We start from the raw sequence: 26796 nt of genomic DNA, 5'->3' as shown, positions 1-26796 counted from the left end.
TTCAGTTCCTGAACGTCTTCACTTTCGGTCCGTTCGCTACTGCATTTGGTTTCGATTGTTATCCTTTCCTCTTCCAATTGCATCAGCTCTTCATCTATCAGTTCTTGGTCATGGGATGCCAAAACCTCTTCAACATCATCATCGTCAACTTCCACAAGCCAAACTCACTTTGTTCTTGCTTCGTTCATCACGATCGAAACGCTTAATTATGTCTAGTTTTACACTAAGTGTAACACCCTTACGAGCTCTTTCAGGCTTTTCCGATGCCTTAGAGCTCATCTTGCTTATGGATGCTCACAGGCACGTGTTTAAGCAATGCCGGCGAGAATGCAGTTCCGAATCCGGGGGAGAGCGGCTGCTCGGGGCGCTTGCTGCTTTTTTTCGTAACAGTGAAAATACCTTCTGTTAGCGAAAACAAGTAACTAATGTAGGTCTTTCGCAACAGTGAGGTTTCATAAAGTGGACATTCGAAAAGCGGGGACACCTGTATATATTTCAGGCAGTTCCTTCCTTTTTCCTAAAAAGTTCTTTGACAGAATAGATTCTATATCTTATCTTATATTTGGAACAATAAAAATCCTAGATTTGAGTAAACCCTTATTGCAGAAATTAAAAAAGGATGACTTTGCCAAATTTTAGAATGTACTATTGGGCAATTAACATTCGATATATTACTTTTTGGATTCACAATTTAGATATACATGAATGTCCATCATGGTTGGATTTGGAGGAATACTCAGTGAAAGGATTCTCTTTGGCCTCTTTACTGGGAGCTCCTCTTCCCTTTTGTTTTCTAAGATTAGTAGGCAAGATCTTAATCCCATTACTAAACATAGATTAAGAGTTTGCTTTCAGTTTCGTAGATTTTTTGAGTTAAGTAATTTTATTCTTTCTAGTAATATCCATCTCAATTTTTTTTAAACCATCAATTTTGGATAAGGCCTTTTTAATTTGGAATACATATTCATGCAAGGAAAATATGCGCTGTGTTTTAATATTAAATTTGTTAGATAAACCCTTTTAGAAACGAAATTGAGTGTATTAGCCATTTATCACCGATATTCCGGTCGTGATTAACATCTCTGCGCACCACCCCCCCCCCCCCGCCACCAACAGAATCGGCAAAAATCGGCATATGTAAGTTACGCATGCGCACTGGTGCCCGCGCAAGGCTTCATGGTCACTGTAGTCTTCCTTGGGGTAAACGCTACGTATTTGACTGCTACTCTTGTACGTTGGCAACCCTAACCCCCCACCGCCCCCCCGGTCAGCCGGTCCGCAAGAATATTGTCAATATGAAACCGGTCCACAGTGCAAAAAAGGTTGGGGACCCCTGCTTTAGGACCATACTAAAATCATGTGATTCTTGAAAAATCATGACCAATTCATCCGTTATCTCTTCAACTTCTCTCAGGATTCTGGGATGTAATCCATCTGGCCCAGGTGGCTTAACCACCTTAAGACCTTTTTAATAGCAATGACACTCACGGACCTCTGGCACACTGCTAGTGTCTTCCACAGTGAAGACAGATGCAGAGTACTCATTCATTCTGTCATTTCTTTGTCCCCATAACTACTTCGCCAGCATCATTTTCCAGTGGTCCAATATCAACACTCACCTCCCATTTACTCTTTATTCTACTCAGAAAACTTTTGGTATCCTGCTTTATATCATTGGCAAGGATGCCCTCATGTTTCATCTTTTCCCTTCTTATAACTTTTTAGTTGCCTTTGTTGGATTTTAAAAGCTTCCCAATCATTCAACTTCCCACTTCCTTTTGTTGCCTTATCTGCCCTTTCCTTGGCTTTTATACAGTCCTCAACTTCCTTTGTCAGGTATGGTTGCCTGCCTCTGCCATTTGAGAATTTCTTCCTCTGTGGGACATATCTATCTTGCACCTTGTGAACTATTCCCAGAAACTTCAGTCATCTCTGCTCTGCCTTCATGCCTGCCAGTATCCTCCTCCAATCCATCTGGGCAAGTTCCTCTCTCACTTTACTCCATTATGATACAGATACATGTGAGTTATGCTTCTCCCTCTCAAATTGCAGTATGAATTCAATCATATTATGAACCCTGCCTCCTAAGGGTTCCTTCACGTTGCTACCTAATAAGATCTGGGTTTTTACACAACACCCAATCTAAGATAGCCTTTCCCTGAGTAGGCTCAAGCACAGGCTGCTCTAAAAAGCAATCTCATAGGCATTCAACAAATTCCCCCTCTTGCGATCCAACACCAACCCGATTTTCCCAATCCCCTTGCATACTGAAGTCCCCCATTACAATTCTGTCATTACCCTTATTACATGCCGTTTCCAGCTCCCTTTGCAATCTCAGTCCCACATCTTGGCTACTACTTGGAGGCTGATACAATTTCCATAACTCTCACCTGTCCCAGAAGACATCCAATTATCCAGAAAACTGAATATGTACCACGACTTCTAGCTGCTTACCCTCCTTTTCAGGATATAGTGGACACGTCCAGAAACATCTCAGACCCTGGCACCTGTGAGGCAAACTACCATCCATGTTTCCTTTTGGCATCAACAGAATCGCCTATCTGTCCCCCTGACTATAGAGTTCCCTATTACTGCTGCCATCCTCTCCAGTTCTCTGCCTTCTGAGGCACAGGGCCAGACTCAGTGCCAGAGGCATGGCCGCTGTTGCTTCCCCCGGTAGGTTGTCTTCCCCAACAGTACTCAAAATGAAGTACTTATTGTTGAGGGGGTTCAGCCACAGGGATGCTCTCCACTATCTGACATTCTCCTTTCCCTCTCCTGAGTCACCCATTTATCTATCTCTTGTAGCCTTGGGGTGACTACCGTCCTGTAGCTCCTGTCTATTACTGTCTTACTTTCCCTAACAAGCCAAAGGTCATACAGCTGCAGCTCCAGTTCCCTAACAGAGTCTCTAAGGAGCTGCATCTCAATGCACCTGGCAAAGACGCGGCCATCAGGGAGGCTGCGAGTCTCCTGGAAATCCCACATCTGACTCCCAGAACAGAACACTGGCTCTGTGGACACACCCCCTATTCTCTCTGGAGCTGAATTAAAAAAAAAATAAGGAATGAACTTACCTTACCTCTGCCTGTTCTCATTGAAGTCCTGTTTGAGCCAAAGCCTTCCTACTCTGCCTCAGACTGCTCTGATGGTGACTGCTCCGACAGGCTGTACCTCTTTTTTTAATATAGAGACTGGGCTTGCCATTGAAAATCTTTGTCAGACCGGTGTGGGAACACTCCTGTTGCATCTGTACAGTACTCCAGTCAACATACAATCCAAACTTCTCTGAAACATTGAAATCAAACTCGCATGCACCACTTGTGCTGGCAGCTTATTTCACGTTCTCACAACCCTCTTAGAGAAGAAGTTTCATCTCATGTTCCCTTAAACTTTTCACCTTTCACCCTTAACCCATGACCTCTGCTTGTAACCCCACCCAACCTCAATGGAAAAAGCCTGCTTGTATTTATTCTATCTGTACCCGTCATAATTGTGTATACCTTTATCAAATATCCTCTCAATCTTCTATGTTCTAAGGAATACAGTCCTAATTTATTCAATCTTTCCTTATAACTCAGGTCCTCCAGTCCTGGCCACATCCTTGTAAATTTTCTCTGTACTCATTCAACCTTATTTACATCTTTCCTGTAGGTTAGTGACCAAAACTGCACACAATACCCCAAATTAGACCTCACCAAAGTCTTAGACAATTTCAACATAATATCCCATCTATACTTAATAGATTGATATATGAAGGCCAATCTGCCAAAAAGGTTTATTTATGACCTTCTGTGTCCTTCCGTTCACTGTGTAAGACCTACTTTGGTTGGTCCAACCAAAATGCAAAACCTCACACTTGTCTGCACTGAATTCCATCTGCCATTTTTCAGCCCATTTTTCCTGCTGATACAGATCCCTCTGCAAGCCATGATAGCCCTCCTCACTGTCCAGTGCACATCCCATCTTGGTTCATCGCAAATTTGCTGATCCAGTTAACCACATTATCAACCAAGTCGTTGATAGAGATAGCCAACATCAAAGGACCCAGCACCAATCCCTGTGGCACACTAGTCACAGGCCTCCAGTCAGAGAGGCAACCATCTCAATGGCTTCTCCCACAAAGCCAATATCTAATCCAATTTACTACCTCATCTTGAATGTTAAGCCACTGAAACTTCTTGACCAACCTCCCATGCATAACCTTGTCAAATGCCTTGCTAAAGTCCATGTAGAAACATCCACTGCCTTGCCTTCATCAACTTTTCTGGTACTTCCTCAAAAAGCTCTATAGATTGGTTAGACACGACCTACCACATACAAAGCCATGCAGACTACCCTTAATAAGTCCATGTCTATCCAAATACTGATAGACCTTCCCCACAACTGATGTCAGACTCATCGGTCTATAATTTCCTGGTTTATGTTTAGAGTCTTATTTAAACAGCGGAACAACATTGGCTATCCTACAATCCTCTGATACCTCTACTGGCACTAAGGATGACTTCAATATCTCTGCTAGGATGTCGGTAATTTCTGCACACCTCCTGTCGGGTCCGATGGAACACCTTGACAGGGCCTGGCAATGTATCCATCCTGATTTGCCTCAGGGTAGCAAACATATCCTCCTCCATAATCTGTACAAGGTCCATGAAATTGATGCTGCTTTCCCTCACTTCTATAGACTGTGTCCTTCTTACGAGTAAATACATGGATCACCATTCTGATCTTCCAGAGGACCAATTTTCCCTTGTAATCCTTTGGCTCTTAACATTTCTGTAGAATTGCTTAGGATTCTCCTTCACCTTGTCTACTTAGTCTACCAGATTCCTTTAAGTGTTCTCTTGCATTTTTTCTTATACTCCATACACACCACATTTTTTCCTCCTCACCTATACCTGCTATGAATCTCCTTTTTTCTCCTTACCAGGCCCTCAATATCTCTTGACAGCCAAGGTTCCCTACACTTGTTATCCCTTTACCTTTTACTCTGATAGGCACATAAAAGCTTTGTACTCTCAAAATTTCACCTTTGAAGGCCTCCCACTTACCAAATACACCTTTACCAGAAAACAGTTTGTCCTAATCCACACTTGCCAGATAATTTCTGATCCCATCAAAATTGGCCTTTCTCCAAATTAGAATCTCAATCCACAGAGCAAACCAATCTCTCTGCAAATTTACTTTGAAACTTCTGGCATTGTGGTCACTGGATGCAAAGTGTTCCCCTAGACAAAGTTCTGTCACCTGTCTTGTCTCATTCCCGAACAGCAGATCTGATATCATACACTCTCTTGTTGGGAATTCTACATACTGATGAAGGAAACTTTCCTGAACGCATTTGGCAAACTGCATCCCATCTAGTCCTTTTATAGTATGGGATTCCCAGTCAATATGTGGACAGTTAAAATCACCTACTATATCTCTCTACATATCTGTTCCTCTAAATCCCGCAGACTGTTGGTTAGTCTGTAATATAGCCCAATTAACATGGTCATATCTTTCTTATTTCTTAGTTCCACCCATCAGTATGCCTCACTACACGAGTTCTCCAGTCAGTCCTCACGGAGCACTGCCCTGACATTTTCCCTGACTGGTAACGCCACCATTCCTCCTTTAATCTCTTCTGCTCTTCATCTCTAAAACAACAGAACCCTAGAATATTGAACTGCCAGTCCTGCCCCTCCTGCAACCAAGACTCACTAATGGCTACAATATCACAATTTCAGGAGTTAATCCATACCCTGAGCTCATCCACCTTTCCTGCAATATTTCTTGCATTGAAATATAGGCTGCTCAGGTCACCATGCTCAACTTTTTGATTCCTGACTTTGTCTGAGGTCTTATCAACATTTCCAAAAAACTTCAGATACACAGGACAGCCACTTAATTGGGCCAAAATGTACTGGTCCTGATGTGTCCAAAATAACTAGAATCCACTGTATATAATTTGAATAGGCCAGGTCACTTTTTGTGAAAAATTCAGTGCTGGACCTGTAGACTAATAACTCTGAAAAGACTAGCAATTGACTGTTAACACACATAGAATAGAGTAGCTGGGTGTCAAAGATTTAAACAAGTAGTTCTGGTTCTCATTAAAACCAGGGTTAGTCTGATAAAAATGGCTTTGGAAAAGGAGACATCAGTTTCTTTCCTACGAGATAGATGGCAAAGGTTTGCTGGGGTCAAATAATTACCAGCCATGCAATATCCTCCCAACTGAGTGATCTATAGACTGAAGGAGGGGACCTCTGGGTGGGAGACAGTGGTGTGGGGGGGGGGGGGGGTGGGCAAGCTGAACAAAAACAACCATATGCTGCAGAAAGGAATCAACCAATCTGCATTTAGTTTCTCCAATATACAAAGCATCACTTTATGAACACCAAATGCAGTACACCCAATTGGATGTCACTTGTTGGTAGGGGCAATTGAATGCCAAAGTAGGGAGGTTTTGCTTCAGTTTTATAAAGCACTTATGAGACTTCATCTGAAATACTATGTACAATATTGCTATTTTTGTTAAGGGAGGATACTGATACACTGAAAATAGAGCACCAACTGGGTGTTGGACTTCCTAACCACAGACCAGATAATCAGGATACACAACCAGTCCTCCCTCATCATCAACCTTCAACATGGGTGCCCCCCAGAGCTGTGCGCTGAGCCCATTGCAATACACTGCTCACATATGACTACATGGCTAAGCACCCGAGTAATCACATTGTCAAATTCACCAATGACACAACAGTGGTGGGGCTCATCACCAACAAGTATGAGGCAACTTACAGAGAGGTAATGGAAGAACTCAAGGCCTGGTGACAGGCAAATAACCTCTTCCTGAATGTCAACAAGACAAATAAGATGGTTACCGACTTTAGGAGAACTCACTCCAGCAACACAGCAGTGGAAATTGCAAGCAGTTTCAAAACTTCTGGGCAAGCACACCCCTTACAACCTCACTTGGCCCCAGAACATATTATACACAATCAGGAAAGCTACTCTGAGGAGACTGATGAGAGCTGCACTATGTACATGCCAGTCTACAAATACGCAGAAGAGAGCATTCTAACAAGTTGTGTCACTGCATGGTATAGAAATGCATTGTGGCAAATACAATATTGACAATAAAAGTAGTGTGTTCTTGTTGATGGGTAGGCTGGTTCCAGTAATGTGTTGGGCAGTTTTGACAACCTGTTTTAGATCCTTCCTGTTTGCATTTCATGTATTATATATAGAAAGGTGCCGGAAAAGAGCCAGAAACGTCATGAAGGATCTCGCCCTTCCGGCTCATGGACAGTTTATCCCACTCCCATCAGGGGGGAGGCTACATTGTATCCACACCATTCAAGTTCAACTTTGTTATTAGACCGTACATACATGCAATAAAACAAAACAACGTTCCTCCGGGGCTCGGTGCTCCCACAAGACATCTAACACATAGCAGATAAACCATATGACCATAATAAGTTAATTTTAAAAAATTCACAATGCATGCAAAACAGGTATACAGTAAACAGCATGCTGACCTACTGATGAGACCTCGGTGGTGACAGGGTATTCATTAGTCTCACAGCCTGAGGGAAAATGCTGTTACCCAGTCTGACGGTCCTATTTCTGGTGCTTCTATAGCTCCTGCCTGATGGTTGTGGGTCAAGTAGATTGTGGGATGGGTGGTGTAATCTTCAACAATGTTTTGGGCCCTACGTTTGCAATGCTCCTGGTAAATGTCACAAACAGAGGGATGGAAGACCCCGGCAATTCTCTTGCGGTCTGATACCCAATGTTCCCTTTAACTTGAAGTGACCAGAGCAAGCAAAACTTTTGTGCTGTTCATTTTTTTTTGCCCAGTAACAACATGTGTGCACTTCAATAAAAGCAGTACAAATATGGCAGTTCTAAGATCTGCAGACATATTAACGCAAACACCAAGTTGTCAACACCGTCTGCATTGAACTGTAAAGGAAATCTGATTGTACTGAATATTGCAATGTACTGAATATTCCAAAGAAGTAGAGGGTAACAACTTCTTGTGAGCAGTTTAAATTCCTTTGTGCGCTGGTAGCAAAAGATGTGTGCACACGCACACCTTGGAGGGAACATTGCTGATATCTGCATCCTCCGTACCACACAACGATGCAGCCAGACAGGACACTCTCAATATGCTCCTATAGGAAGGAGTTAGAATGAGGGCAGGGAGCCTTGCAACAAGCACACAGCCCTGGTGTCAGGGAGAGGGAAGCACTAGTGCTCAGCGTGATGAAGCTTGAGATGTTGCTGGCAACTTGGGCTGGCTAGGGTCATTCCATTAAGAAGTCCAAGATCCAGTTCGGGGTGTACCACCACCACACTCAAATAAAAAAAGCAGCAACTTTCCCCAAGCAGTAAGGCTGATCAACACATCACCTACTAACCAACACCCCCAACCCCAACTACTTTATCATTTCCTCTCAGTCGCTTTATGTACAGACACTCCAGTTTCCAGCATTACTTTATGGACCTACAATCAATGTATATAAGCTAACTGACATATTTATATTTATTGTACTTTTTTATTATTATTGTGCTCTTTATCTTTTGTGGGGTTTTTTGTGCTGCATCAGATCTGGAGTAGCAATTATTTCATTTCCTATACACTTGTGTACTGGAAATGACAATCTTGAATTAGACCAATACTTGAAACTTGAAGGCTGTCAATAAGGAAGTGTTGGACAGGGTAACCTTGCACGGCTAGAATTTAGATAAGTGAGACAACGGATTGAAACATGAGACCTTGTCAGGGTGGCCATAGAAAGAATGTTACCTATCGATGAATCTAGAATAAAATCAAAGAAAGATGCAATAAAAGATGGTGCCAAGTGGCTGCTTCTTCAAGCTCATCTGCAGAAGCAGCTTAAATCCCCTTTTTTAATGTCTCTTTCATTTCTTTGCAAGGTGGCTGAGGTTCTATCGAGGTCCTGATCGGCAATGGCACTCAAACTGTTTTTTTTAAACAGCGGATGAATTCCTGCTCCTGGAGCTCACTGTTTTCTGACATCCTCCAGGCGCGGCTTGGAAGATGGCGCCTCTGGAGTGCAGCCCTGTGGACAGCCAATTCCAGGCCAGTGTTGCCAATTGAGGCGTCATAGGACAAGGAATATCATGGTCTAGCTGCTGCAGATGTACTGGCGGAGGCCCCCGTAGTCTCTCTCGCTCTCGATGGTGCGATGAGTTTGCTGCAGATTCTTGAGTTGGAATATTTTTAAGTCAGAGGTAGACAGATACATGATAAGCAAAGGGTGAAAGATTTCCAAAGGAAGGTGAGAAAGTAGAATTGAGAATACAATTAGATATTTGTAAATGGTGGAGAAGGCTTCAGGAGATGAGTGGACTACCAACTATTAAGTATCGAGATGAAAGATAATGGAAAGGAGAAAGTAAATTTCACTGGTAAGTGGCTCAATGCTACGGTTGGTCTTCGCAAAGAAAGAAATCAAAAGGTTTAAGGCCTTTAATGCAAAACTATTGTGTGACCATCTGTATACCAACAGGTATGCAAAATCAAAATAGCTAATAAACATAAATTAAGAACTAACTCCCACATCATTTATAGGACTTGATATTACTGAGATGCATTAAAAACATCGACAGTTGTTCATCAAAAAATTATTTGATACTCTGTTTCAAAAACAAGGACTTACCAGAAGCTAAAAGTATCTGGACCACATCTGTCTTTCCAAATAATGCAGCTTCATGAAGTGCGCTACCCTTCTCTGTCTGAAGATTGAGAAAGTGGAAAAAGGATTAATTTTGTTTTCCATTTAAACAATTTCTTTTGTTTCCTGACCTTTGAAGCAAGTTACTGAATTTTGCACACAAGAATTATAAACAATCACATTTATTTTTATTTTTCTACTATTCCTCTCTTCCTCTAACTCATCCAACATTTCAAAAGGCATCCTTACCTTATTTATATAGTTATTCATTACACGTTATAAGATCAGTCAACTGCAGCAGCCGAGAACAACACAACTCCTTTATTACCCAAGTTGGCAAAAGTACAGTGGCATGCAAAAGTTTGGGCACACCTGGTCAAAATTTCTGTTACTGTAAATAGCTAAGCGAGTAAAAGATGAACTGATTTCCAAAAGGCATGAAGTTAAAGATGACACATTCCTTTAATATTTTAAGCAAGATTACTTTTTTATTTCCATCTTTTATAGTTTCAAAATAAGAAAAAAGGAAAAGGGCCCGAAGCAAAAGTTTGGGCACCCTGCATTGTCACTACTTAGTATCACCAGCTTTGGCAAGTATCACAGCTTGTAAATGCTTTCTGTAGCCAGCTAAGAGTCTTTCAATTCTTGTTTGGGGGATTTTCGCCCATTCTTTCTTGCAAAAGGCTTCTAGTTCTGTGAGATTCTTGGGCTGTCTTGCATGCACTGCTCTTTTGAGGTCTATCCACAGATTTTCGATGATGTTTAGCTCGGGGGACTGTGAAGGCCATGGCAAAACCTTCAGCTTGCGCCTCGTGAGGTAGTCCATTGTGAATTCTGAGGTGTGTTTTGGATCATTGTCCTGTTGTAGAAGCCATCCTCTTTTCTCATTGCGGCCAAATAGTTCTATTTTAACTTCATCAGTCCACAGCACTTGTTTCCAAAATGCATCAGGCTTGTTTAGATGTTCCTTTGCAAACTTCTGACGCTGAAATTTGGCCGCAATGAGCAAAGGTATGTTTGGAGGAAAAAGTGTGCAGAATTTCATGAAAAGAACACCTCTCCCACAGTTAAGTACGGGGGTGGGTCGATCATGCTTTGGGCTTGTGTTGCAGCCAGTGACACGGGGAACATTTCACTGGTAGAGGGAAGAATGAATTCAATTAAATACCAGCAAATTCTGGAAGCAAACATCACACTGTCTGTAAAAAAGCTGAAGATGAAAAGAGGATGGCTTCTACAACAGGATAATGATCCTAAACACTCCTCAAAATCCACAATGGACAACCTCAAGAGGCACAAGCTGAAGATTTTGCCATGGCCCTCACAGTCCCCCGACCTAAACATCATCGAGAATCTGTGGATAGACCTCAAAAGAGCGGTGCATGCAAGACGGCCCAAGAATCTCACAGAACTAGAAGCCTTCTGCAAGGAAGAGTGGGTGAAAATCCCCCAAACAAAACTTGAAAGACTCTTAGCTGGCTACAAAAAATGTTTACAAGCTGTGATACTTGCCAAAGGGGTGTTACTAAGGACTGACAATGCAGGGTGCCCAAACTTTTGCTTCGGGTCCTTTTCCTTTTTGTTATTTTGAAACTGTAAAAGATGGAGCTTAAAATATTAAAGAAATGTGTCATCTTTAACTTTATGCCTTTTGGAAATCAGGTCATCTTTTACTCGCTTAGCTATTCACAGTACAGGTTTCCCCTGCCATCTGAAGGTAGAGCGTTCCTATGAAACGGTTCGTAAGCCGGAAGGTCGTAAAGCGAAGACGCAATTACCATTTATATATATGGGAAAAATTTGTGAGTGTTCACAGACCCAAAAATAACCTACCAAATCATGCCAAATAACACATAAAACCTAAAATAACAGTCATATATAGTAAAAGCAGGAATGATAAGATAAATACACAGCCTATAAAAGTAGAAATACTTTTCCACAATCATTGCCTGCACTGTTTTCTGTAGCGAAAATCTCACACAAGCGCCATCGGCAAAAACTCGGTGCAAGCGCTCTCCAGTAACCTTTAAGCTATGAAGCTGCCAAATCATACCAAATAACACCTAAAAGTACACAGCCTATATAAAGTAGAAATAATGTATGTATAGTGTAGTATCACGGGAATCGGGAAGACATCGAGCACACTGATGATGGTGTGTTAAGCTGAGTCGTTGGAAGTTGGGGGGTGCAGTGGCCCCCACCCTCCGGACAGCGAACCGATACCGACCCGCGAAGCATGCAGGGGTACAGCGGTAGCCGGGACGCATCCAGCACATCTTTAAGAAGAAAGCTGAAATAAACAAGCTTATTAATTAGGAGCTGCTTGGAACGTAAGTGTCAGCCCAGATCAGAGGCGACGCAATTGGCAATCGTCTCTGATCTGGGCCGACAATTACATGCCAGGCAGCACCTAATTAGTTAGCTTGTTTATTTCAGCTTTCTTCTTAAAGATGTGTTGGTTGCCTCCCAGCTACCGCTGCATTCTTCACGACCCGGCTACCGCTGCATTCTCCACGAATCAGTATCTGTCCGCAGCCCGGGGGTTGGGGTGGTGGGACACTGGGGTGTCATCTCATCGTCGATCAGGGCAGGCAGGTCATCTTCTTCTATGTCTGGCTGCCTCAATGTCGAAGGTCGAGGTTCGTCGTCTGCTGTGGCTGATGTGGAAGGCTTGAAAGGCGACAGTATGCTTGACTGCTAGCCTCGTGCATTTTTCTACCATACAGTTCTTTGTAAGCACTCAAACCACCTTGCAAATATGCCCTAAACCAACGTACCCTTTTAAAATTAAAGTCGTACTTTATCATTGCAGCGAAAATCTCACAGTTGCTTCACATTCAGTTCCTGGACGACTTCACTTTCGTTCGTTCACTACTGCAGTCCGTTTCGATTGTTATCCTTTCCTCTTCCAATTGCATCAGCTCTTCATCCATCAGTTCTTGGTCATGGGATGCCAAGACCTCTTCAACATCATCTTCGTCAACTTCCACAAGTCAAAGTCACTTTGTCCTTACTTTGTTCACCACGATCGAAACATTTAATTATGTCTAGTTTTACGCTAAGTGTACACCCTTACAAGCTCTTTCAGGCTTTTCCAATACCTTAGAACTCATCTTGCTAACGGCTAGTCACAGGCACGTGTTTAAACAATGCCAGCGAGAACACCATTCTGAATCCGGGGAAGAGCAGCAGCTCGGGGCGCATGCTTTTTTTTGCGCGCTGCTTTTCTCCTAACAGTGAAAACACCTTCTGTTAGGAAAACAGGTAACTAATGTAGGTCTTTCGTAATAGTGAGGTTTCGTAAAGCGAACGTTTGAAAAGTGGGGGACACCTGTAACAGAAATTTTGACCAAGGGTACCCAAATTTTTGCATGCCACTGTACCTTTCAAAAGAGTTTTCAAAGCTATTATTACATTTAACTTACTCCTTGGGCCCCGGAGTGAAAAGCAAACTAAAATTCCATGGGTGACTTAATTGAGATTAGGTTAGTCATGAGAATCAATCTAAAAATCAAAGTCACATTGGATTTTGTCTCAGAACCATGTCAATTACACATTGTTTCATCAACAAAATAAGATAGAATTGAACCTCAAGAGTGTTTGCAGATAACTATTACGGGTATTTATTTAACAGAAGTTATAGGTTATTTATAATATACTGTATTTAACTACCATATTTAATAAAATGATAAATATATTGTTTAATAATATTATCAATTCTGTATTAATATATAGACTTTACTAATGATTTGAAATTCTAAAAAGATCAAGATTATTCATTGTTAAAATTCAGTCACTGTCTTGATAGCTCACAAGTTTTAGTTACCAATACAATGAATCCCTGTAATTATTTAACAGAGTAACTTTGTTCTCTATAATACATTTTAACTTTCCACACTGCAAAGTCCCCTACTTAACTATGGCTTCAAGGTGCAAGTGAAGCTACACTGATTTCTTTTTTTTCCTTCCCTTTCACAACTTCCATTTTATGGTACTCCCATTTTTTTCTGTTGCCCACCAAAGGAAGGTGAAAAAGTGGAATTGAGAATACAATCAGGTATTTGTAAATGGCGGAGAAGACTTCAGGAGATGTGTGAACTCATCTAGCATTTGCGGTCTTTATTAGGCATTTCTTTTCTCCTGTCACCTATTCATCAAATCGTACATTTTTTCTTGTTCTGTTAACTACGCAAACTTATCTGTTTCTTCTAGTTTCCTAATAATATCCACTTGGACATTAGTCAACCATCTCCTCGGTTTTGCAACTATTGTTAATTCATTGGCTTACTGCCTCAATAGTGAATGGCTAGTGCAACCGAAGGCTCAAATGACTATTGAGATATGATCTATATTTTTTTTAAAAGGAGAACGATACTGTGCTTAGAGTGGGTTCTAATTTGAAACATGGGAGGGACTTGCTTAACAATAAGTAAATAAATAAATAAAACATTCTTTTCCAACATGATACAGATGTTCCATTAGGATGGTGGAAAGATTGTATTCAGAGAGCCCGAAGTTTCCACAATCATTGAATTTCTTACATTGCAGCTCACATATCACAAAATTTGGTAAATATTAAACACAGGTGCTGCAGTGTATAAAAATCAATGATTTCAACTGTGTTGTCAAGGTTAGAATCATTCAGTCAAATGAATTGAATTGAATTTATTACTTACATCCCTCATATACATGAGCAGTAAAAATCTTTGTTATGTCTCCATCTAAATGTGCAATGTTCAATTGATAGTAATTTATAATAAATTATATGTACAACAAGATAGTCAATATAACATAGAAATACAGTTGCGTCAGCATGAATTAAACAGTCTGATGGCCTGGTGGAAGAAGCTGTCCCAGAGCCTGTTGGTCCTGGCTTTTTATGCTGCAGTAACACTTCCTAGATGGTAGCAGCTGGAACAGTTTGTGTTTGGGGTGACTCAGGCCCCCAATGATCCTTCGGGCTCTTTTTATACACCTGTCTTTGTAAATGTCCTGAATAGTGGGAAATTCACATCTACAGCACTCTCTGCAGAGTCCTGCAATTGAGGGAAGTACAGTTCCCATAGCAGCTAGTCAGGATGCTCTCAATTGTACCCCTGAGAAAGTTCTTAGGATCTGGGGGCCGACACCACACTTCTTCAACCGTCTAAGGTGAAAAAGGCGCTGTTGTGCCTTTTATCACCACAGTGCCGGTATGAACACAGCACGTGAGATCCTTGATGATGTTTATGCCGAGGAACTTAAAGCTGTTACCCTCCCAGCCCCAGATGCACTGATGTCAATAGGGGCTAGCTGGTCTCCATTCCTCCTATAGTCCACAAACAGCTCCTTTGCTTTTGCGACATTGAGGGAGAGGTTGTTTTCTTGACAGCACTGTGTAAGGACTTCTCCTCTGTAGGCTGTTTCATTATTATTTGAGATTAGGCCAATCAAAATGTACACTTAACTTCAATAATGTAGTGCAGCATTTAACACACTCAAAAATATCCTCATTCATCACATTTTTTATGCTACTCACACCCTTAAACCCTCAGTAGTCAGAATACTACAGCACAGAAATTGTTCCTTTGACCGATCTTGTCTTGTCCCAACTACTTGCACCCAGCGCATGTCCCTCCGATCCCTCATCATCCATGTACCTATCTACACTTCTCTTGAATGTCTCAATTGAATCCACATCCACCACTTCCACTGGCAGCTCATTCCACCCTCAATACTCTGAGTGAAGAAGTTTCCCCTCAGGTTCCTTTCAAATACTTCACCTCTCATCCAAAACCCATGACGTCTACTTCTAATCTCACCCAACTCTGCATGCATTCACCCCATCTATATCCCTCATAATTCTGAATACTTCCAAAAACTGTCATCTGTCTCTTGTCACAGCAGGGGAAGGTAGCGGGGATAAGCTCCCATTACCAAGTAAATGCTCCCAATGGCATGCACCTCTGACAACCTAGTCCAGCTCCTGGCCTTCTCAATGGTTCAGCTACTATGCCCAGCAGAACCATTTCTACTCACAGTAGAAAAGGGAAAAGGCAGGTTACTAGGGCCTTAAAACCAGTCAATCCAGGCAGCCATGGTTGGCAGCTCACCTAGAAGGAAAACTTGGATCTTAAATCTCATCAGCTCTGTGGCTATGCCTGCTCTTGGGGAAGGTTTCAGGAGTAAACGCCGAGGAAAAATCCAGAGCTGGGGTCCTTAAGGCAGTCCAACGTTGAGTTAAATGCTGACTGGCAACTCCTGTGATGCCACTGCTGGCAAATGTAACAATCTGTTATTCCTTTGGATTCATCAGCTGCATGGAGAAGGGAAGCCTACTGCATGGGCAACAGCTTGCTCTCCATACTGTACTGCCTTGCATAGCACACAGACAGCTAGGATGCAATATCCACTGTCAACCTTGACTAACAGAGGTACATTTAGGCCAATAAGCTTTCCCCATTCTCCTGTACTCCAGGGAATAAAGTATAACGTAACTAATGCCTGAATTATGCTGTACTGTTCTATATTCTATTCAAACTTTCCCTGTGACTGAGGTCCTCATGTCTCAGCAACATCCTTCTCAATTTTCTCCACACTCATTCAAGCTGGTATCTTTGATGTAGGAAGGTGACCAAAATTGTACATTATACTTTAAACTCACCCTCACCATCCTATACAACTCAATGTAACATTCAACTCCTGTAACAAACACCCTGATTTATGAAGGCCAATATGCCAAAGCTAGGCATTTGATAAGGTACCCCATTCAGCAAGGCATTTGATAAGGTAACCCATGCAGGGCTGATTGAGAAAGTAAGGAGGCACGGGATCCAAGGGGACATTGCTTCGTGGATTCAGAATTGGCTTGCCCACAGAAGGCAAAGAGTGGTTGTAAATGGGTCATATTCTGCATGGAGGTCGGTGACCAGTGGTGTGCCTTAGGGATCTGTTCCGGGACCCCTTCTCTTCGTGATCTTTATAAATGACCTGAATGAGGAAGTGGAGGGATGAGTTAGTAAATTTGCTGATGACACAAAGGTTGGGGGTGTTGTGGATAGTGTGGAGGGCTGTCAGAGGTTACAGAGGGATATGAAAGGAGGCAAAACTGGGCTGAGAAGTGGCAGATGGAGTTCAACCCAGAAAAATATGAGGCAGTTCATTTTGGTAGGTCAAAAATGATGGCAGAACATAGTATTAATGGTAAGACTCTTGGCAGTGTGGAGGATCAGAGGGATCTTGGGGTCCGAGTCCATAGGACACTCAAAGCTGCTATGCAGGTTGACTCTGTGGTTAAGGCGGCATATAGGGCATTGGCCTTCATCAACCATGGGATTGAGTTTAAGAGCCGAGAGGTAATGTTACATCTTTTTAGGACCCTGGTCAGACCCCACTTGGACTACTGTGCTCAGTTCTGGTCACCTCATTACAGGAAGGATGTGGAAACTATAGGAAGTTTGCAGAGATTTACAAGGATGTTGCCTGGATTGGGGAGCATGCCCTATGAGAATAGCTTGAGTGAACTTGGCCTTTTCTCCTTGGTGCGATGGAGGATGAGAGGTGACCTGATAGAGGTGTATAAAATGATGAGAGGCATTGATCGTGTGGATAGTCAGAGGCTTTTTCCCAGGGCTCAAATGGCTAGCACGAGAGGGCACAGTTTTAAGGTGCTTGGAAGTAGGTGCAGAGGAGATGTCAGGGGCAAGTCTTTTTTTACATAGAGGGTGGTGAGGGTGTGGAATGGACTGCTAGCCACAGCGTTGGACGCGGATATGATAGGGTCTTTTAAGAGTCTCTTGTACATGGAGCTTAGATAAATGGAGGGCTATGGGTAACCATAGGTAATATCTAAAATAAGTACATGTTTGACACAGCATTGTGGGCCAAAGGGTTTGTCTTGTGCTGTAGATATTCTACGCTTTTTTTTTGGCTCTCTTTGGCACTCTACCTGTGTCACCACTTTCAAGAAATTATAGATCTGTACTCCTAGGTCCCTTTGTTCTATGGCACACTTCAGACACCGAACATTCAGTGTCTCAGTCTTATGCTGGCTTGTTTTCCTAAAGTGCAACACCTCACATTTGTCCACAATAAATTCCATCTGCCATTTCTCAGCCCATCTTCCCAGTAGGCTGAGATCATGCTGCAAGCTTTGATAGCCTTTGCCACTGTCCACTGCACCCCCAATCTTGGTGTCCCTCTGCAAATTTATTGATCCAGTTTACTATATTATCATCTAAATCATTAAGCAACAATGGACCCAACACCAATCCCTGCAGCATACCTCTAGTCACAGGCCTACAACCATTTGCTGGCTTCTACTAAGCCAATGTTGGAACAAATTGGCTTCATCTTGTCAAGTATATCATACACAAAACTTTTCAACCAATTTGGGCATTTGAAGTCAAACCAAATTATTCAGCACCACTGCACCATTAACTTTCAATTTAGCAGTTCTGAAAGAACTACTAAACTGTAGTGGCACGATTGCAACAATTAGAAATCGGTAAATAGTTAAATATCCCATGAAAATGTTGGTTGGCAGAGGCTTGGAGAGAGTCCTTCCTGCTGCATGAGGTTAAGGTAGTTTTCAGGTGGACAACTGAGTTCTAACCAGAGTGTTGGTCTTAGATCAGCATCACACATCAGTAAATACCATAATCTGCATACTGACACTAACACCAGCTGCTCGCAAAATTATGCTCTATTAAACGATGCCCAGTTATAGATCATGAATACTAACTTGTAGGTATTGGCTCTGTGAAGTTTAATTTTGAGGCTATTATATTTTAGCAGAAATTTAGTTTTGTCTGCTTCCTCTGCCATACGCAAGATATTTTGTGTTTAATCCACCTTTTCATTTTATTAGTTTCTATCACGCCATTTCATTTCAAATTATTTTAATCGCTTGCCACCTCTTTTGTTTTTTTGTATTTCTTGTATTCCTTCCAACTTCCTCCTTCAACTGGCATCCAATTTTCAAAATATCAACAGTACTCTAAGCATTTGCCCTTCAAAAATGTAGAAGGTGCACTTCACTCTTCTGTTCCATCTTTTTCCATGGCTTTCCTGCTCAGTAACAGAAATCTGCTTCACTACATAAACAAAAACTTTATCCCACATCATATGATTCCTCCCTTGGACTAAGCTATATACATTACCACATCAACTGATATATAATATGCAAGTACATAATATGCAATATAATATACATGTATATAACAAACAAGCAATCAAACAAATAATTGATGACAAAGAACATCACAGAAGACAAACAGTGGTGTCATGCAGTGTGAAGTTCACTGTGCAAGAGGATATTGGTTCAATATCCCACATCACTAACTGACCTACAGCTATCCAAGTGAAAAGACAAGCGAAAATCTAGTTAGCTCAATTGCTAAATAAAATAATCAGAATTATGTCTTTTTACCAGGTCCAGTAATGAGGTGTTGTAAATCTGAACAGCTGAGCAATCATCAACTCAAGATAATGACTTCTTGGAGTGAGATACAAGCTGCTACGAGAAAACAAACATCAGCCACACTGGGGTGGAGTAGAAAAATTGTTGTGTGCCCTTGATGTACCCAGCTATTACCTGATAGTTAATGTCCATTCCTGCTTCGAGAAGGACTTGCACAACTGCTCTTTGCCCATTTCTTGCTGCCAAGTGAAGTGGTGTGTGCTTCTTGGTGTTACAGCTCAGTAGATTTGGGTGTGCAATGAGTAGCATTTTCACTACCTCCAACCTCCCATACAATGCAGCCAGGTCCAGCGGAGTTTCAAACTTGTTGTTTCTCATCGTGGGATCTGTGAGTTCCTCAAGAAGAACTTTTACAACATCTGAGTGACCATACTGTGCTGCACAGTGCAAAGCTGTCTCATTGTCATTATTCTGTCACGAAAGGGGATAACAAAATGAACACATATGATTAAAGCATATATATTAATTAGAAGCAAATGAATAGCACTTCCCCATAGCCATGCACTACCAAATCACATTTATCCTGTCACTATAAATGTACTTCATAACATTTAAGACAGTATTATTCATAGCCTAATGGATAAAAGTTGCCAGTTATTCCAGAAAAAAAAATTAGTAATCAGATGGCAATGGATAAGATGATTCTGTTGCCAAAATCCAACTCTAGTGTATGCCAATTATACAAAACCTGAGAATCTGGCATGCAATTCCTTCAAAACTGATTGTTTTTCATCCAGAAAGTTTTAATAATTAATGTAATATGAAAAAATGAGGATAAACTTTCTCTGGTTATTTAATTGCCAGATTTAGTCATTATAGATATTCGCCAGGTAAAGTGAGCAAAGCATCTCTAGTAATTAAACACAAACTGAATTTTCACGAGATTTTCAGAGTAAAAACACCCCAGTGAATGTAGGCAAAATATGATATTAATAAAGCGCTTTGACTGACTATCCTTGCTTAAGTTGTAAGGGGAGACCCAAAGGCCAAGCCAGTAAGAAACAAGCTCCAACCTTTGAACCACTGAAACTAGAGAAACAGAAAAGGCCAATATTCAAAAAGATTGTTATGTCAAAGTTGACAACTTTGAAACGGAAGGATCCAAACTATGCCAGAGACTACATGGCTCATTGGTAAACATAACAAGCAAAATTTTTCTTTGGGGATCGCAAGCCCAGTACTAATTTAACATATTTTTAGCATTTGATATAACATTTGTCAATGTTTTAAAATAAAATAGCTTATTTCACAGAATATTGCTAACAACATTACAGAAGATATTATTAGCACTTCAATTAAACATTCTCAAATCATGATAAAATTTATCAAAATTTATACTGTAAATGAGCACTGTAAGTTATTTACAAACCAGTCATACAGAAAGGAAAATGCAAACACAAATAATCACATTTATATACACATAGATAAAATATATATGTATATATACATACACATATTCATATACACATATATACAAATACACACACTCACAACATACATACATGAATATTGTTACAGGAAAAATCTTTGTATAGTATCAACAATTTACAAAATCAAGCAAAGCAGATTTACAATGCTACAACAATTTAGATAGAGTCATAGAAAAGTACAACACAGAAACAGGCCTCTTGACCTATCTAGTTCATGTCAAAACCATTTTAAACTGCCTGCTCCCATCGAGCTGTACCAGGGCCCCTACATCCATCTACCTATCCAAGCTTCTGTTAATCACTGAAATCCAGCTCACATGCACCCCATTCCACATGCTCACGACCCTCTGAGTGCAGGTTTCCCTTGAACTTTTCACCTTTCACCCTTAACCTATGACTTCTGACTGCAATCACACCCAACCTCAATGGAAAAAGCCTGTTTGCATTTACTCTATCTATACCCTCATAATTCTGTATACCTCCATCAAATCTCCTCGCAATCTACAGAAGAAAGATTTCAATGAAGCCTACAACTTCACTGTTAACTCCTCTGTTCAACCTGAGATTTTTGTGCAGCTTCTGAAAGCACTTCCTCTAACTTCAGTAGGTGATATTTACATACCAAAATTAATTAAATAACAATTTCATAATTACACTACAGTTGATTTTGATTAATTGGGTTATCAGTTAATCGGGGCAGCTGTTTCTTTGGGACAACTCTTAAAGAACAAAAATTAATCAAGAAAACAGCCGGGATTACGTTCATTTATTTGGAACACTATGCTGCTTAATCGGAGCAGGAGACTATTGCCGAGCAGTTTCTAACTAGTATCAGTTCCGAGGCCAATAGACACGACAGCGTGTTCAGAGAGCATCAGTTATGCGTGTTTATATTTAAAAAGCAATGATTTTTGTCACTAATAGTCAGTGAGATACCAGCAGTGAGACAACTTAGAACTGTTTTGCTCACTGTGGTTTCAAGTATTATGAAGAATTTGAAGGTATCAATAATCATCTTGAATGTTACAATGAAAATGAATATTTGGAGGATGTAGTTGTCTAAAGCATTGTATGAAGGCATTTCATTATCTGCACTCGGTGTCTGCACTGATTTTGTTCACTTACAGTCAAAGGAACACTACAGATGAGTGCAGATGAATTCCTCTGTTGATAACCATTAGGAACTAATACAATTTTGTAGTACTGAAGAGGTGTTGTTAGTGTTCTAATATGTTCTTTATTTCATTTAAATACATATTTTATTACTCAGTTAAATGTAGTTTTTTTTTTAATGATTTCTATGAAACTGGCTAATTGGGGCAGCCGTCTAATTGGGTCAAATGTTGTAGTCCTGACGTGTCCCAGTTAACCGGAATCCACTATATTTCCAAACTAAATAAAATTATAGTGCTAATAATAACAGAGAAAATTCTTTGGCATTTTAATACAGGCTACTGCATTAATACAGGTAAGTGCATTCGTGAATTTCAGCAATGAAAACCTATCCTGTAAATAAGGAAAATATATTTATTGTTTTTTTCTAAAATACAAAGGACGGTTAAGGCTTACTTCATCCCAGCTTTCTCCCAAACTTCCCATGTGCAAGTGACATTACCGCAAAGATATCCTCTTAGGATGTAAAACAGCAAAGATGCACAGCCACCGTATCCCCAGATATAAAATATAGCAGTGCCAAAGCTCCAATTTATGAAGATTCAGTTCTCAATTTTCAAATAAAAGTTTAAATGTGCCTTTCACAAATTTCCTTGTTTTAATTTATTACTTCTTACTGTGACAGTACTAACAAGATTACTCTTTACTGTCTGCCCATAATTGGTTTCTAGGTCACTTCAGAGGACAACTTCTAAGACAGCCATGTGTCTGGAGTCACAGATAAAGATGACTGTTTTCCCTTCTTGACTGACACAAGGAAACAAGATTTTATGACAATGCAAGAACTTTGTGGTTATCATTACAAAAATAGGAATGGTAGGATTTAACTCTCATTGCTTGATTGTTAGTCAAGGCCACAGGGTCATTTGTCCAGTAACGTGACCACTATGCCACCATTACAGTCACTTAGAAAAACTTCCCTTTAAGCACCTTCAATGTAAGTACTGCTGAAAGGACCCAATAACAAAATTAAACCTTAAACTTTGGAGGCTTACATTACTGCACAATATCTTAAGTCAGTCATATATAAAACTTAATGCATTTCATGAAGCTTAATGCACATTTGTTGAAATGTTTGCTCTCGATTCTTATCCTACTGATCTTCTGTTTCATTTCCAGCTTGCACATCCTTAGATCCTTGAAAATATTTTTAAACAGACATCTGCTTGAATCTTTTCATAATTTAGTTTGAACACAGCATTCTGATTAAATGTATCAATACCCTTGGTTAATATTACTATACTGCCATTGTAAATAAATTCCAATAATATTACAGTGAGTCCAATTCATTGCAGCCAATGAATAACCAGTAACTTTCATTTGACACTACTCAACCCAGAAATCCACCCCATATTCAAATACAGCCATTTGGCCCTTAAAATCCATAACAGAGTCAAGTAACAGCAATGCCACTCCTACGTTCTCTCCGCAAAAGCATGCAAATTGTTCATTTTCATATCAGAATCAGGTCTAGTATTACTGGCATATGTTATGAAATAAAAAATATGAATTACAGTACATATATATTTTAAAAGTTTAATTATAATTATCCTATTCCCTTCAGAAGCCCTCTTCCTTGGCAATGCATGCTAAACCCCATTCAGTCAGTTTTGGCTCTTTTGCCAATCTTCATTATAGTTTCCTTGGTTCTCAATTCTTCCATCGACAGAAATATTTTCTATTTACTTGGTTGATACCCTTGATTATTGTAAACGCCTATCAGATTCCAGCATAATCTCCTCTTCTACGAAGAACACCAACATCAACCAGTAACTATGTAACTAAAGTTTTGCCTCTGAAAGCATTTTAAGAAATCCTTTCTGCATTCTCATTGAAATAGTTACACCTTCCTGAGACAGGGGTAGCGGTTAAAATACTCCAAACCAGTGTTCCTTAAAGGTCAATGACTTTCGTACCTTTGTGAACTGAGATCCTGTATGCTTTTTAAACCACTTTCTCAACCTGAGCTACATTTTCAATGAGCAATGTACATACATCCCCAGGTCTCTGTTTCAGAACTGTGCTCTCTCATTCATACTGTTTCTTCTTAAATGTAACAGCTCATTTTCCCAACATTAAAATAAATTATCCATCTGTCCATTTCTATCATTTTTTGACACCCCCTTTTATTGAATAAGGGTGCTGCATTTGCAGCTTTCTGCTCCTTGGACAGAGTTAGCACTGTCATGGAAATGAAAATGCTAAAACGACTGGGAGACATAAAAATGAAGAATTAGGGGGAAAATGCTTTATACAGAACCAGACCAGCATACACAAGGTCATAAGTAGGTTTATAATTCATGCACTGTACTGCATGTACATAGTATTTTTTAAATTGGTGAGCTGCATGTGCAATTAACAAAGGATTATGATATCAAGGCATCAGAGACCTAACTAAATGTTTACCAAATCCATAACATTTCGAAGATCAAGGACAAGATTTCTATTACTTCCCTTGGCAGTCCAGGAAACATTTCACCTGGTTCAGAAAAGTTTTACCACTAAGTACAGCGAGTACTGCCTTAATATTGAGTCCATCCAAATTCTGAAATACATCATATATTGAGACGTCAGATTTTTTTTTAGTGAAAACTGATCAAAAACTACTCAGGGTGCACATCCATACCCCCCCCCATCTAATTTATGGGCTCAGGGTGGCTTCACAAGCTTCACAATCTTTTTCAACACACTTTCTGATCACATGCCAAAAGAATTATTTTTAAAATAATTTCGATGCCAGTCCTCCTTTTTACTTAACACTGAATTTTCTTTAACCATTCAGATTCTCCCTTGTGCCCACAGGTTGACATGTATCATATGTAGTGTCATAGTCATAGAAACTTATAGCACAAAAACAGGCCCTTTAGCCCACCTAGTCTGTGCCAAACCATTTAAACAGCCTTCTCCCAACAACCTGCACCAGGACCACAGCCCTCCACACCCCTGCCATCCATCCACCTATCCAAACTAATCTCAAATGTTGAAATTGAACTCGCATGCACCACTTGCGCTGGTAGCTCATTCCACATTCTCACAACCCTCTGAGTGAAGAAGTTTTCTCTCATGTTCCCCTTAAACTTTTCACCTTTCACCCCTACCCCATGACCTCTGGTTGGAGTTCCACCGATCCTCAGTGGTAACAGCCTGCTTGCATTTATCCTATCTATACCCCTTCAATTTTGTATACCTCTGTCAAATCTCCTCTAATTTTCTACATTCCTAGGAATAAAGTCCTAACCTACTCAATCTTTTCTTATAACTCAGGTTCTCCAGACACAGCAAAATACTTGTAACTTTTCTCTATACTCGTTCAAACTTATGTAGCCCCCCGGCCACTCTCAGGGTCGCCCGGCTCGCTGTCGTCTAGGGAAACAGCCTCGGCCCCGCCAAACTGGATAATTCGTTTGTGTGGATGCTGTGTGAGGTACCCCACCCCGCCCAAATAACAGACAATACACCAGACGCAATTAAATGATTTACAGTTTATAGCTATTACTGGAACTATATAATTAAAAGAGAATAAAATATAAAAGGAAAATAAAAGGCGCCACACTTATCAAAGTTCAATCTCTTCGTGCACAAAAACCATTGGAGCTCAAGGACCTTCTTCTTCACCCTGCGACCCCCTCGGACCACCTCGACCGGCCGCCTGGGACCAACAACGGTGGTCGACCAGACGCTCCATACGAGTCCGTCTCCGTCTCCTCTCCTCGCCGAACGTCCCGCTCGGGGTCCGACCCCGTTAGCGGACTCACAGCACCTGGTCCATCCTCTGTCTCGCTCTCCCGCCTTCTGCCCCCAAATCCCCTCGCAAACAGTATCTTCAAATACACCAAAACCATAACAACTATCCCAATTGGTTAATAGCACCTTCTTATCACCCTCTAAACCACAATAAGCTGCTAGCGCAAACTTTCTCAGCGTTAAAGCACAACAAAGCTGCATTCCCCAGATTGACATAACAAAAACGCCATTTTAATTGGCCTCCGCAGTAACGTAAAAATCGAAACCCCCTTACACTCTCCCCCCACCAAATAAAGTCATGTCCTCATGACTTCTAAATAACTCGCCACCCAGTCCTACAGACACACAACACACACATACACAGATACACACAGTGACAGTGCTCCCCAAACAGTGGACCTTACTCCTGTCCCACGGGCGCTAAATAGGCCAACCTATCTGGGAGCTTCTTAACCCTCTGAGACCTCCGTACCCCATCACCTAAACCCAAAAGGCTCAGATACTACTAGGGATACCTCGGGCCTGCTTGCCAACTCCTCTCTCACTCAGGCCACCACTACAGCTCGGAGCCCCCAGTCCCGTGTCCAGGGCCCCGCCTCTCCTCCTTCCCAATCCTGCCGCAACTCAGACTGCCCACAGCTAGCCCTCCCCACTACACCTGACTCAGTGGGAGAAGGGCCAAAGGTCTCTTCCTCAATCACGGGGAATTTAGCGAAAGGCAGCATGTTCCACATGTGCAGCACATCATCCTTCGAATCCGTATCCTTCCTCATTCCCTCGATCGATAGCTGCTGGTTAAGTTTCTCCAAACTGGAACATTTAGCCGGGGCTACCCCTTCAGCCTCCTGCAGTCGAGACGTCAGCTTCTTCGGGGACTCCTTCAACTCTCGCCACAGCCTCAGCAGTTCTGACTCAGGGTTCCTGGCCATCTCAATCTGGGACGCAGTTACCCCACCAGCTTCTTCCACCCTGACCTGAAAAGCAGCAGTTAAAGGATGTTCAGCCTCCGGTTGTTTCTTCCTGAGGGCGTCTTCCAGGTCAACTTTCAGTTTTTCCACTTCATTTAAACTCGCGATAGTCATCTTCAGGTTCCTTTCAAGCGTCCGCCTCCCTTTTTCGAGATCTGTCCTCCATTTCTTTACCTCCTTGGGAGTGTAGTCAAACTCCCCTCCCTGGGCTCTCGGTTTTCTGTTGACCTTAGTCAGAACACTTCCTTGATCTTCCCCAACTTGTAAATCTTCCAATCTGTTCTGAATGGACGTCTTGAGTTTCTGCTGATCCCTTCGAAGGTGGGTCA

General features: G+C 41.2%; 1 protein-coding gene across 12 annotated transcripts in view; it reads right to left on the bottom strand.

The window, feature by feature from the left end:
- LOC140209900 (ankyrin repeat and SAM domain-containing protein 1A-like) overlaps window positions 1-26796 on the bottom strand; it is a 409914-nt gene that overhangs the window by 275754 nt on the left and 107364 nt on the right. For all 12 annotated transcript variants that reach the window (XM_072278542.1, XM_072278543.1, XM_072278544.1 and 9 more), the window contains 2 exons: window positions 19267-19563; window positions 9678-9753 (listed from right to left, as the gene is read on the bottom strand). In XM_072278542.1, the coding sequence (XP_072134643.1) occupies window positions 9678-9753; window positions 19267-19563 (373 nt within the window). The remainder of the gene's footprint in view (window positions 1-9677; window positions 9754-19266; window positions 19564-26796) is intronic.

Source organism: Mobula birostris, chromosome 14 (assembly GCF_030028105.1).
Source record: "Mobula birostris isolate sMobBir1 chromosome 14, sMobBir1.hap1, whole genome shotgun sequence".
In the NCBI taxonomy this organism is placed as follows: Eukaryota; Metazoa; Chordata; class Chondrichthyes; order Myliobatiformes; family Myliobatidae; genus Mobula; species Mobula birostris.
The sequence above is the reverse complement of the archived record's forward strand: the minus strand, read 5'-3'. Positions and strand labels throughout refer to the sequence as shown.